This window comes from Anomaloglossus baeobatrachus, chromosome 4 (genome assembly GCF_048569485.1).
Source record: "Anomaloglossus baeobatrachus isolate aAnoBae1 chromosome 4, aAnoBae1.hap1, whole genome shotgun sequence".
In the NCBI taxonomy this organism is placed as follows: Eukaryota; Metazoa; Chordata; class Amphibia; order Anura; family Aromobatidae; genus Anomaloglossus; species Anomaloglossus baeobatrachus.
In genome coordinates, this window is record NC_134356.1 from 389533527 (window position 1) to 389548396 (window position 14870).

Genomic DNA, 14870 nt, shown 5'->3' on the forward strand with positions numbered 1-14870 from the left:
TTAAAGCCACAGAGTTCTCTCTCCTAACAGTACGCTGTACCTTTTCAATCTTCTGGTTACAGATATATTCCACTTCATAATCTTTTAGATTCCTCTTCGTAATCCCGAGACATTGGCAGATGAGTAACTCTTTCCGACATAATTCTTGAAGGGTTTCATTGGAAGCCAGGCATGGCACGCACCAAGCTGTGAGGAGAGAGGGTACAGTGAGACATTGCTTTATCAAATTAACACACAAGCTCACCAAACTATGTCCAACACCTAAGCGTTATGGTCATCAGTGGGCGCAACTTGGACAGCACCCTGACCAATAATAACATATGAGCCTGTGCGCATCAGCAATTTACCATGTGCATTAGTATAGTCCATTTTATAAACCATGAGAATGAAATTGATGTATCTGACCCAGTACACTATGCGGATGAGCACATGGCGCTGCAGACAGGTCTGGGGTTTTTATTCCACTATCTGATCCATGCCTTAAACTAAAATAGAATTATTCATTCTACAGATTAGAAGACATTTCTAAAAATTTAAAGAGGTTTTACCAAGAACAAAGTTCATTTTACAGTTGGTTCTACAAGTGGACGTATGTTTAAGAAAATAAATAAATGTTCTTATCCTGAGAATCTTATACATGTGCTTGTGAAGGAACTAAGTAATGGCCATGTCTGACTGTATAGGTAAATGAAACACCAAAGAAAAACAATATGGACGTATACCCTGCTGTAACTGAATAAAAGCATTGACCCATGGTGAGGTGTTAATATTATAGTGCGCGCCTATTAGGCAGAGCAACCTCCGAGCGGGACTCTGTTGCTACATGACTGTTGCTTCCCACCCTGCCTCACATACACGGCTCCTGTCAACGTTCCTGCGAGCTTGCTCTACTCCAACTCAATCCTTCCACAGCAGTCATCCACACACACACACGTTTCTTCCATGGGTCTTGACATTTGTCCTAGAATATATTTAATTGCACCTGTTCCAGCATTGTCCCTTACTCATTGTAAATACAGCAATGAGATAGCCTGGCGTGCAGTGTCACAGGTATCTCCACAGAGATCTGTCCCGGTACTAGCAGCTACTTGTGGCTAAGCCATTTTCCCTTTAAGGAAAGATTGTACAATCATTCTAGCAATATCCATTATCATCCTTACACACACAGGGCTTCCTTGCCCATTTATGGATTGCTTTTCTATTATCTTTTAAACCACTACTCCCTTACGCACAGCTACTCCTGGCAACTATGAAGCACAGCATTTACCCTACAGTAGAAACTCCGCACTTCTAAGTTTGACCGTTTTGTGACAAGCAAGATTCTCGACAAATTCTATTCCAACAACACATTTACACATTTTTTTTTAACAGTTTTTCAGTTTGTTCAACCCTTGCATTTTTTTTGTAGCCATACCGTGGCCATCAACCATTTATTCTCCTGGTTAATAAACCCCTTTGCTTCTTCAACTTCTTTTCACCTCTTCAGGTACTGTACCATTTATATTTATATTCACCATTTCTTACGGTAGTACTCTTACATTTTCATGGCTCAACGTTATGACATTCTGTGATGCACGTGTGGGCTCAAAGTGCTCACCACACATCTAGATCAATTCCTTGAGGGTGTAGTTCCAAAATGGGCTCACTTGTGGGGAAGCTCCACTGTTTAGGCACATCAGGGGTCCTGCAAATGTGACATGGCGTCCGCTATCTATTCCAGACAATTTTGTGCTCCACAATTAAAAACAGCACTCCATCCCTTCTGGGCGTCCACAGTAGTTTTCCACGACATATGGGATACTGGTGTACTCAGGAGAAATTGTACGATACATTTTATCTTGTTACAGTGCCTTGCAAAAGTATTTGGCCCCCTTAAATTTGTCAACCTTTTCCCACATTTCAGGCCTCAAACAAAGATAAAAATTTTAATGTTATGGTGAAGAATCAACAACAAGTGGCACACAATTGTGGAGTTGAATGAAATTTATTGCTTAGTTTAAACTTTTTTAAAAAATAACTGAAAAGTGGGGCGTGTAATATTATTCGGCCCCTTTAAGTTAATACTCTGTAGCACTAGCTTTACTGTGATTACAGCTGCAAGTCACTTGGGATATGTCTCTATCAGTTTTGCACATTGGGAGACTGAAATTCTTGCCCATTTTTCCTTTGCAAATAGCTCGAGCTGAGTGAGGTTGGATGGAGAGCGTTTGTGAAAAGTTTTCAGCTTTTTCCAGATTCTCGATTGGATTCAGGTCTGGACTGTGACTTGGCCATTCTAACACCTGGATACGTTTATTTGTGAACCATTCCATTGTAGATTTTGCTTTATGTTTGGGATCATTGTCTTATTGAAAGACAAATCTCCGTCCCAGTCTCAGGTCTTTCATAGACTAACAGGTTTTCTTCAAGAATGGTCCTATATTTGGCTCCATCCATCTTCCTATCAATTTTAACCATTTTATCATTATTATTATTTATAGAGCACAATTAATTCCATGGTGCTGTACATGAGAAGGGGTTACATACAGAATACATACACAAGTTACAGTAGACAGACTAGTACAGAGGGAAAAGGGCCCTACTCTTGCGGGCTTACAATCTATAGGATTTTGGGGAGGAGACAGTAGGTGGGGTGTAGATTGTGCGGCAGCTCCGCACGGGGGCCGGGCGGCAGCTCCGCACGGTGGTCGCTTACGTTTGAAGCTTGCAAGGGTAGGAGATAGTCTGACGTGCTGAAGCAGCGAGTTCCAGAAGACTGGGGATGCTTGAGAGAAGTCTTGGAGTCGGTTGCGTGAGGAGCGAATAAGAGAGGAGGAGAGAAGGAGATCTTGGGAGAACCGGAGGTGACGTGTTGGAGTGTAGTGGGAGATTATTTCAGAGATATACGGAGGAGACAGATTATGCACAGCTTTGTAGGTCAGTGTTAGTAGTTTGAATTGGATACGGTGGAAGATTGGGAGCCAGTGGAGGGACTTGCAGAGAGGAGTACCTGTCCCTGCTGAAGTAAAGCAGGCCCAAACCATGATGCTGCCACCACCATGTTTGACAGGGTGATGAGCTGTGTTGCTTTTACGCCAAACATATCGTTTGGCATTGTGCCCAAAAAGGTCGATTATGGTTTAATCTGACCAGAGCACCTTCTTCCACATGTTTGGTGTGTCTCCAAGGTGGCTTGTGGCAAACTTTAAACAACACGTTTTATGGATATCTTTGAGAAATGGCTTTCTTCTTTCCACTCTTCCCTAAAGGCCAGATTTGTGCAGTGTACGACATTGTTTTCCTATGAACAGACTCTCCCACCTCAGCTGTAGATCTCTAAAGTTCATCCAGAGTGATCTGCATCTCTGATCAGTCTTTTACTTGTTTGACATGACATTTTTGAAGGACGGTCGGGTATTGGTAGATTTGAGTGGTATGATACTCCTTCCATTTCAATATGATCGCATGCATAGTGCTTCTTTGGATGTTTAAAGTTTTGGAAATCTTTTTGCAACCAAATCCGGCTTTAAACTTCTCCACAACAGTATCACGGACCTGCCTGTTGTGTTCCTTGGTCTTCATGATGCTATCTGCGCATTAAACAGAACACTGACACTATCACACAGCAGGTGCATTTATACGGAGACTTGATTACGCACAGGTCGCTTATATTTATCATCAGTCATTTAGGACAATATTGGATCATTCAGAGATCCTCAATGAACTTCTGGAGTGAGTTTGCTGCACTGAAAGTAAAGGGGATGAATAATATTGCACGCCACAATTTTCAGTTTTTTATAAAAATTTAAAATAAGCAATACATTTTGTTCAACTTCACAATTGTGTCCCACTTTTTGTTGATTCTCCACCATAACATTAAAATTTTTATCTTTATGTTTGAAGTCTGAAATGTGGGAAATGGTTGAAAAATTCAAGGGGGCCGAATACTTTTGCAAGGCACTATACCTTTGTGAAAATGAAAAATTTGGGGCTAAAGCAATGTTTTTGTAAGGAAAAGCAATATTTTCATTCCATTTGCTTTAGTTCCTAAAGGGTTAATAAACTTCTTGGATATAGTTTTGAGCATATTGAGGGGAGTAGTTTTTAAAACAGTATCACGTTTACGTAGTTTCCGTCATCTAGGCCTTTCAGTCCCTTCAAATGTGATGTAGTCCCTTAACCCCTTCACGACCAGCCAATTTTTCGCTTTCCTTTTTTTTCCCGACATTCTTCTTCCGAGACACGCAACTTGTTTATTTTTCAGTTAAAATGGTCAGGTGAGGGCTCATTCTTTGTGGAACGAGCTGTACTTTTAACTGAAACCATAAGTTTTCCCCTATAGTGTACTGGAAAAAGGCAAAAAAACTCCAAATGCGGAAAAAATTGCAAAAAAAGGTGCGATAGCACTATTGTTTTTGAGATATTTTATTCACTGTGTACACTATATGGTAAAACTGATGTGTCACTGTGATGCCTGTGTGAGTTTGAAGACACCAAACATGTATAGGTTTCCTTTTACCTAAAGGGTTAAAAAAAAAAAATCAGAAATTGGTTTAAAAAAAGTGGCGCACGTTTTACGCCATATTCCGTGACGTGCAGTGGTCTCATTTTTCGGGATCTATGGTTCAGTGATGGCTTATTTTTTGCGTCTCGAGTTTACGTTTTTAATATTTTTGTGCAGATGCTACGTTTTGATCGCCTGTTATTGCATTTTGCGCAGAACTTGCGGCGACCAAAAAACCTACTTTTGGTGTTTGGAATTTTTTTGCCGCTACGCCGTTTACCGATCAGATTGATTTTATATCTTGACAGATCGGGCATTTCTGAACTCTGCGATACCAAATGTGTATATTTTTTTAACCCTTTAATTTTCATTAGGGAGAAAGGGAGGTGATTTGAACTTTTAGGTTTTTTTAAATTTTTTAAAACTTTTTTTATTTCACTAGTCCCCCTAGGGGACTATAAGGATCAGCAATCTGATCGCTCTGCCATATCTGCTGATCACAGCTACAGAGCTGTTAAGAGCAGATATACTTATTTCATGTCTCACCCAGCTCTCGGCCGGGTGAAACTGAAGGTGAATCATGTAAGCTACAGGAGTCATCACATGACCCTGTGCTACCATTACAACCACCAGAAGTCACGTGATAGCGTCACGTGACTTCCGGTATCGGCCAGTAAGTAAATGTTTACCGCCGATGCCATTATAATGGCGCTGTCACATATTGACAGCGCCATTTAAGTGGTTTAACGGCACGGGCAGATAACGATTCTGCTCGTGCCTAGCAGGCACACATCTCAGCTGTAAAAATCAGCTGAGATGTGCGCCGATCACTGTATTCTGCCGGCAGCACACCGCAGGCAGTAACACTATGACCGCTAGGACATAATATTACTACCCACAGTCGTTAAGGGGTTAAAACAAATGTATTTGAAAATTTTGTTGAAAAAAAAATAAAACATTACTAATAAACTTTTAACCCTTCTAACTTCCTAAAAAGACAAAAATTATGTTTAAAAAATTAATACTATTTAAGTATTTTGTGTGGCATACCGTATATTTCGGTTTATGAGATGCACTGGATTATAAGACGCACTCCAAATTTTATTTAAGACCGCTGCTGGGAGATCAAAGGGCCGGAGGCGGCGCGTGCGCAGATGAAAGCTTGAGCTGAGGGCTCAATTTGCGCACACGCTGATTCCAGGTGGCATTATTCGAAGTCCTCAACGCGCGCCCCGCAGAGCCAGTCCAGCTGTCGGAGACCCCGCACAGCCGCCCCCAGCACCAGCAGCCGCAGACCCTTCACAGCTCTCCCAGCACAAGGTGCCGCAGACCCCCAAACAGCCCCCCCAGCACCAGGTGCCGCAGACCCCAAAACAGCCGCCCCAGCACCAGCCGCCGCAGACCCTTCACAGCTCCCCCAGCACCAGGTGCCGCAGACCCCGAAACAGCCCCCCCCCCCCCCAGCACCAGCCGCCGCAGACCCCGAAACAGCCCCCCGAGCACCAGGTGCTACAGACCCTAAAACAGCCACCCCAGTCTCCCACAGACCAGCATCTCTCCTTCACTGTAGAGCACCACAACCAGGAGCAATGCTGGGCTGTGATAAGCGATGAAATGCCACCCACAGCCCAGTCACTGATGAAGACTGGGTCGCCTGCGGTGATGTCAGGTCAACTGGAAGGTGACGTGCCATCACCGGATCCCAGAGTTCATGGAGCCCGGGGGATCACGAGAAGGGGATGAGCAGACCGCAATAGCGCCGTTCACATGAACAATTGGCTATACAAGGTATTTGAGAGAAGCTTTGTTTCTCAACATTATATCAATGTGGCTAGGACAAATAAGTAGTAAACCACCCTTTTAACATACCAACTGGCTTGGTCCTCAACCCCTTCACGACATATGATTTATATTTACATCATATGTTGTGTAGCCTCCTTTGATAACAGCTTGCAAGCCTAGCCTACATCTTTCCCTGCACATGCCGGATGATTAAATCAATGGTAGTTTAACTACAAATGAAATAAAAAACTGACCAGCACATCCAAAGAGATAAATATGAATAGGTGCAACATGAAAACGCAATATACTACTAAAAAAAATATACACCTGCATTCTGAAATACTAAGGTATGCAAACAACGAATAAAGTAATTTTGGAACTGCATAAAACTATGTGCGCACTAGGCGTTTTTCGGGTGCGTTTTTGTTCAGAAAACTGCATGACTTTGCTTCACCCGCAAAGTATGAGTTTTTATTTTTGCTGTCCGCATACAGCGTTTTTTTAGCTGCGTTTTTGTGGTGCCCACAAAAACGCAGCATGTCAATTATTCCTGCGTTTTTCACCCATTGAATTCAATGGGATGTTAAAAAACACAATGAAAACCACAAATTGCAAATATAGCTGCGTTTTAGTGCGTTTCTATGACTAAAAGCGCAGCTATTAAACGCAAGGGGTGTGAAGTACAGTAACGTGTACAGGAAGAGGATTCCTTCTGTCGGTAAACACAGAAGAGTGAGTCCTCCGGTACCGCCACCCCTTATTCCACCATGTCCACTCCCATCCTGCACCATCTCCGGACGGGAGGTGGAAGCCGCTGTGAAATCAAAAGTGAAGCGTAAAAAAAAAAAATAAAAAAATAAATATATATTCGCCTGTCTGCAGACTCCCGGTACATCAGGGCTGTGGAGTCGGAGTCGGAGTCGTGGAGTCGGAGTCGGAGCTCATTTTGGTGGAGTCGGAGTCGGAGTCGGAGTCGGTATAAAATGCACCGACTCCGACTCCTAAAATATATAATAAATTGGGGACAGGAGTGCAATGCAGAATGTGCTGAATATTTTACTAAATAATAACATTTAGTATAATGCTTATATTTAAGTGAAAAATTTATTGTAGTACAATGTGAACATCAGACATTTAATTGTTTTTATGATACAATAATCAAGATATTTGGATAGAACATAAAATATTTATTGGAATACAACTTTAGAACACAAAAAACTAATAAATTGTAAATATGTAATATATATATACATATATATATATACATACAGTGTATATACACACACAAGATATATATGTAATCTACTGTATATTACATAGTGTATTACATATTTACAATTTATTACAGTTTTATGTGTTCTAAAGTTGTATTCCAATAAATATATTTTATGTTCTATCCAAATATCTTGATTATTGTATCATAAAAATTATTAAATGTCTGATGTTCACATACACATATTCATGTACTACAATAAATTTTTCACCTAACTATAAGCAATATATGTAGGAGTCGGAGTCGGAGCCGGAGTCGGAGTCGGAGCCGGAGTCGGTGCAAGAGAATTTGAGGAGTCGGAGTCGGAGTCGAAGGTTTGGCTTACCGACTCCACAGCCCTGCGGTACATGTCCGCTCCCAGCTTCTCTTCCCAGTATCGCCACCCTGCTATGGCTGTGTGCAGACTCCCGGGACACGTCCAATCGCTGCAGGACCTGCCGGTGATCAGCTGATGCGGTCACCTGACCGCATCAGCTGATCGTATACTATACAGACCAAAAGTTTGGACACACCACATCTCTAGAACACCTATTAAGAGGAGACTTTGTGCAGCAGGCCATCATGATAAAATAGCTGCTAGGAAACCACTGCTAAGGATAGACAAGCAGAAGAGACTTGTTTGGGATAAAGAACACAAGGAATGGACATTAGACCAGTGGAAATCTGTGCTTTGGTCTGAGGAGTCCAAATTTGAGATCTTTGGATCCAACCACCGTGTCTTTGTAGAAAAGGTGAACAGATGGACTCTACATGGCTGGTTTCCACAGTGAAGCATGGATGAGGAGGTGTGATTGTGTGGGGGTGCTTTGCTGGTGACACTGTTGGGGATTTATTCAAAATTGAAGGCATACAGAACCAGCATGGCTACCACAGCATCTTGCAGCGGCGTGCTATTCTATCTGGTTTGCGTTTAGTTGGACCATTATTTATTTTTCAACAGGAAAATGACCCCAAACACACCTCCAGGCTGTGTAAGGGCTTTTTGACTAAGAAGGAGAGTGATGGGATGCTATGCCAGATGACCTGGCCTCCACAGTCACCAGACATGAACCCAATCAAGATGGTTTGGGGTGAGCTGGACCGTAGAGTGAAGGCAAAAGTGCCAACAAGTGCTAAGCATTTCTGGGAACTCCTTCAAGACTGTTGGAAGACCATTTCCGGTGACTACCTCTTGAAGCTCATCAAGAGAAAGCCAAGAGTGTGCAAAGCAGTAATCAAAGCAAAAGGTGGCTACTTTGAAGAACCTAGAATATAAGACATATTTTCAGTTGTTTCACACTAAGTATTTCATTCCACATTTTAATGCATAGTTTTAATGCCTTTAATGTGAATCTACAATTTTTAGAGTCATGAAAATAAAGAAAAAAAACTCTTTGAATGAGGAGGTGTGTCCAAACTTTTGGTCAGTACTGTAAGTCTCGCCTTGAGGCCGGCTTTTTACCGCCCAGCCGGCTTAAACTGTCAGCTGATGCGGTCAGGTGTCCGTATCACTGATTACTGGCAGCTCCTGCAGCGATCGGACGGGAATCTGCACAGAGGTGTGCAGTTTTTTTTTTTTCTACTGATGCATCAGATGATTGTATAAACGGCTTTTATACAATCAGCTGATGTGTCATGTGATCCCCATCCTTGAATCTGACACATCATCTGATCGCTTTGCCTTTTTTCTGGCAAACCGATCAGTTGATATTGGATCGGATTGGACATCGCTGGACCCTTGACCCAGGAATACTGCGGAGGGAAGGAGGGGTTCTTTATTTCAATAAAGATGGAGTCACTAATTGTGTGTTATTTCTAAGAAAAATATTTTTCTGTGTATTTTTTTTTATCTTTACTAGAAATTCATGGTGCCATGTCTAATATTGGTGTGACACCATGAATTTCGGGCTTAGAGCCAGTTGATAATACACAGCTAGCCCTAACCCCATTATTACCCAGCGAGCCACCCGGCATCAGGGCCGCTGGAAGAGTTGGATACAGCGCCAGATGACGCTTCTATGAAAGCGCCATTTTCTGGGGCGGCTGCGGACTGCTATTCGAAGCAGGGGTGCCCAGAAAACATGGGCACCCTGCGCATTCCAATCCCCAGCTGCCTAGTTGTGCCTGGCTGGACACAAAAATTGGGCGAAGTCCGAGTCATTTTTTTTTTTTTATTATTTCATTAAATTCATGAAATTATTAAAAAAAAAAAAAGAAAAGGGCTTCCCTATATTTTTGGTTCCCAGCCAAGTACAAATAGGCAGCTGGGGGTTGGGGGCAGCTGTACCTGGCTAGAATACAAAAATATGGCGAAGCCCATGTCTTTTTTTTTTTTACGTTTTTGGGCAAAAAACTCCTGCATTCAGTCCTGGATGGAGGATGCTGGGCCTTATAGTTTAGTTCTGCAGCTGCTGTCTGCTCTCCTGCATACACTAGTGGATGGAGGATGCTGAGCCATGTAGTTCTGCTCCCCCTGCCTCTCTCTCCAGCATACAATACTAGATGGAGCATGTTGAGCCTTGTAGTTATGCAGCTGCTGTCTGTTCTCCTGCATACACCAGTGGAGATTGAAGGAGAACAGATTGAAGCAGAAAATGACATCAGATTTTTTTTTTCTTCTCCAATCTTTAATGGCATGTTCACGGATAAAAAAAAACGCATAAAGACGCAGTGAACAAAAACGCAGCCAAAAACGCACCAAATCACAGTACAAATGCATGCATTTTTTTATGTGTTTTGCATGTGTGTTTTTTAGTGGCCAGAAACGCAGCGTTTTTGATGCCACAAAAAAAAAAAAACGCCTAGTGCGCACATACCCTTACTGTCTGCTATTGAAAATAAGTTTTAAAAATTAAATAATGCATAAAATGGCTAGTTTATGAGAGCCCAACAGCTAGCAACAAGGTATATTTCTTTGTTGGGTCTCTAACCTAACACGTCTCTATGCAGGCTTAAAGTCTACAATTTTATGGGCAGGCAGGAATCTCCTTAAATTGAAAATTGCAAATAAGAAAGGAATGAACTACAATATGAGGCAGTTTTCAAAGTTCAATTTAAAGGGACAGAGACCCCAATTCTAACGGTGTTTCACTTACTGGGCTGCTTAGTATAGCTTTGATAAAATCACTCTTAACCAGTAGTAGCTTATCATTAGAGGACTACTTGGAGTGCTGCCTCGTAGTCCAGCATATTCATGAGCTCTGTATAACTAATAGATCTACAGCAGAGGAAACATTGAGTTTATAAAAATGACAGCAAACAGCTCAGTAAGTGACATCGCTGAAATCAGGATTTTTGCCCCTACATTATGTTGTTCTCAGATGGGGGAGCAAAAACCTTGTGACAGATTCTTTTTAACCCCTTCACCACCTTTGACGGATCTTTCCGTCATGGAGCGTGTCGTTAGTCCCCGCCCCCTGCAGGATGCGGCGATCCGCGCACATATCAGCTGTTTTTAACACCTGACATGTGTGCCTGCATGTTACGAGTGGAATCGCATTCCACCCGTAACATTAAGCCCTTACATCTCGCTGCCAAAGCCTGGCAGCGAGATGTATATACGCGCGGTCATGATTTTTACTTACCGCCGCCCCCACCGGAAGTCACGTGAGTGATCACGTGACTTTCGGTGGTCGCCATGGTAGCACAGGGTCATGTGATGACGCCTGCAGCTATGAAGAGTCACTTTCGTTTTCACTCAGCCCGGAGGCCAGTGAAGCAGGAAGTGACCGTATCTGCTGTTTACAGCTGTATAGCTGTGATCAGCAGATAGGGCAGAGCGATCGGATTGCTGATCGCTATAGCCCCCTAGGGGGACTAGTAAAAAAAAAAAAAATATAAAAACTTTACCCCATTGAAAATTAAAGGGTTAAAAAAAAATAAAAATATACACATATTTGGCATCGCCGCATTCAGAAATGCCCGATCAAAATATAAAATCAATTAATCTGATCAGTAAACGGCGTAGTGGAAAAAAAATTCCTAATGCCAAAAATCCCGTTTTTTGGTCGCCGCAAGTTTTACACAAAATGCAATAAGAGGCCATCAAAACGGTATAAAAAATGGTACCATTAGAAATGTCAGCTTGAGACGCAAAAAAATAAGCCGTCACTGAGGCATAGATCCCAAAAAATGAGAACGCTACGGGTTTCGGAAAATGGCGCAAAACGTACGCCACTTTTATTGGACAAACTTGTGAATTTTTTTAACCCCATAGATACATGTAAACCTATACATGTTTGGTGTCTACAAACTCGCACCGACCTGAGACATCACACCCACACATCAGTTTTACAATATAGTGGACACTGAATAAAACATCCCAAAAACTATTGTGCCATCACACTTTTTTTTGCTGTTTTCCAGTATACCATATGGTAAAACTTATGGTTTAATTTAAAAGTACAACTCGTCACGCAAAAATCAAGCGCTCATATGGCAAGATTGACGGAAAAATAAAAAAAGTTACGGCTCTCGGAAGAAGGGAAGCAAAAAACGAAAACGCAAAAACGGAAAGTGCCCGGGGGCTGAAGGGGTTAAGTAGGTTCCTGCCTGCCTGCAGGTCCAGCACATAAGGCCGACTTCACACTTGCGATTAACTCGCACGAGTGCAATGCAAGAAAATCTCGCATTGCACTCGGACCAATGTTAATCAATGAGGCAGCTCCCATCTGCTATTATTTTCTCAGTCCAAATCAGACTGAGAAAAAAAATCGCAGCATGCTGCGTTTTGGTGAGTTTCTCGCACGAGTCTCATCAATGCAAGCCTATAGGTGCGTGAAAAAAAAAATGGATGTCACACGGACGGCACACACACCATCCTAGTAACACCCGTTTTTCTCAATACATTTCACGCATGTAGCAGAGAGCACTGTAAATGCTCCTGTACATAACAGTACATGAGTAGCAGCTGCTGAGGGTGAAAACTGATTGCAGACTGACAGCACACTGATGAAAAGTGAACTAAAATTGTCTGACTTTCCAGCATGAGAATCTGACCGATTTTACACTCGCAAGTGTGATTCCAGCCTAAAGTGGAAGCTTTATGGATGTGGTCACAACCCCTGAGGAAGCGATCAACATGAAACGTGTGAAGGGGCTAATAGTGTGCTACCACCAATGGGTAATACTTTTCTTACATTCTGTTAATCCATGTGTGTAGGTAAAACGTGGTACAATCGCATTACCATGTACACTAATGACTACACCCATGTATTGCATTCATGCAAATGCTGCACACAATAGGAGGTTTAAGCCCTGTGCGCACGAGAAAATTGAATTTTCTTAAGAAAATTCCGGTCCCTCTGAAAGATTATCACACCTGCGGTAATAAACCGCAGCAAACCGCACCCGAAAACCGTATGCGGGTTTACCGCGGGTTGTTCCCTGCGGTTTTTGACCATTATCTATGGCCTAAACCGCAAGTACCTGTGGAAAAGAAGTGACATGCAATTCTTTTTGCTGCAGAAAACATGCAGCAAGGTTATGAACATTTTCTGCAGCAAAACAGCGGTAAAAACCACAGCATGCGCACAGGGCCTAATACTCACCCCCTGCTGCACTAATATGTTGATGCAACCTGCAGAGTACTGTCGTCTCAACATTGTGACTAGTGATGTTCAGACTTGCAGATAAGGCTGCTTTCACACATTCGGTTTTAGCAGAGCCAGCCAATCCGGCTCTAAAACCTATGCAACGGATGGGGCGACAAAACCGCATCCTTTGCATAAGTTTTTGACATGCGGCCCGTCCGGTTTTTGCCGCTTGCGGCACGCTACTGAGCATGCGCAGTGGAAAAAAACGTATGCGGCGGCCGGATGCGGTGTTTGCCACATGACGCCGCATGCGGCGTCCATAGGCATGCATAGCAAATCGCGACGCATCGGCTGGATGCGGCGCGATGCGGTTTTTTTTTCCGGACAGTGCTTTTTTTTATACGTAGCAGAATCACTGACATATGCAGGCCCATTATAATCAATGAGTCTGCGCACTCAGCAGTGATTTGTCACAGACCGTGTCTCTGTACGGCGTACACGCATGCCCGTGATTGTCGCACGGAGACAAGTCCATTTTTTTCTGGCATCACTGTCTCACGGACCACACTATGGGGTGATCCGTGAAACACGTACCAGAAAAACACGCACATTGAAAATAAAAAACATTTTCAACTCACCTGGCTCCAGCGACGCTCTGTGCAACCTCTGCAGTCTGCAGCTTCCTGGCCGGCTCATTATGGCATGCATATTCATGAATGCAGCCAGAGCCGACCCGGAAGTAGCTGCAGAGGTGACAGGCAGCGGGAGCCGGATGCAGCAGAGACGGAGAGCACCACGGACAGCAGCGGGGACAGGTGAGTATACATCCATGGCATACACACACACACCACCACATAGCCAGGCCCCCCCAGCTTAAAAATAGCAGCTTGCAGCCCCCCAAGATTGTCACATCCATTAGATGCGACAGTCCCAGCTCTTTCCCCAATATATAATCTGGGAGGAAAAATAAAAGTGGGAAAAATGAAAATTGGCAGCAGCAGGTAGGGTGAAGGAAGGCCAGGTTATATAACTGCTGTTTACGGATCCCAACCACTGCTCCATTGCCCAAAGTAACCAATCAGAAGTTATGAAAGTGAAAGGATCTGTGTGCTTTGGGTTACACCGACAGGTTTTCCACCAGGCGATGGTGTGACCTCGGGTCCATGCCAGGCGCCTGTCAGCCGCTGCCCTCACAGCTGTGCAGCCTCCCCGCACGTGCGGGCTCTTTCCCAGTATGTAGACGCCTCGGCCGCACCACCCGAGCCAAGCTGCCCCACAACGTGAGCACTGTCATAACCGTGCAGCCGATGCCTGCCCAACACACCGCCGGGCGGCAGAGACCCTGAAGACTCATTCGCTGGGCACAGCAGCGGTGCAGCCCCTATGGCCGGCCAGCGTCTCTCCGGCCGCCGCACACGCTGTTACTCATGTTTTCCAGTTTGTATCCCGCGCGTCTATGTCATCACAGAAATCGCGAATCGCCGCTGCGCCACTCACCTCCACGCGTAGCGGCCATCTTGTGCCGCCGCCAATCACATCTCCTCGTGACGTCACAGCGCCCCCATACTCTGCACACAGCCCGCCCACTCCAGCCAATCACCGCAGCCTTCACAACTCACACGTCACCAGGGGGCGGGCTCTTTCTCCAGAGCGGTTAACTCGAACAAACTGTTGCCGCCAATATAGTTTCCTGTTGTCATCATACAGTCACGTAGAACACAGAGGAGGCTGTACAGTGCCGCAGGTCCTGGGCTCAGTGGGCTGGCCTCTCTCTCAGCACGGGCCCCTCAGTACTGTGTGGAGGAGACTGTAGTGCCGC

At 43.9% G+C, this 14870-nt stretch overlaps 1 protein-coding gene across 2 annotated transcripts in view; it reads right to left on the minus strand.

Moving 5' to 3' along the window:
- SUV39H2 (SUV39H2 histone lysine methyltransferase) overlaps window positions 1–14587 on the minus strand; it is a 90433-nt gene extending 75846 nt beyond the window's left edge. For both annotated transcript variants that reach the window (XM_075345241.1, XM_075345242.1), the window contains exons 1-2: window positions 14549–14587; window positions 41–186 (exon numbers count right to left, since the gene is read on the minus strand). In XM_075345241.1, coding sequence (XP_075201356.1) covers window positions 41–186; window positions 14549–14567 — 165 coding nt within the window. In that variant the 5' untranslated portion in view covers window positions 14568–14587. The remainder of the gene's footprint in view (window positions 1–40; window positions 187–14548) is intronic.
- Between the last annotated feature and the right edge of the window lie 283 nt (window positions 14588–14870).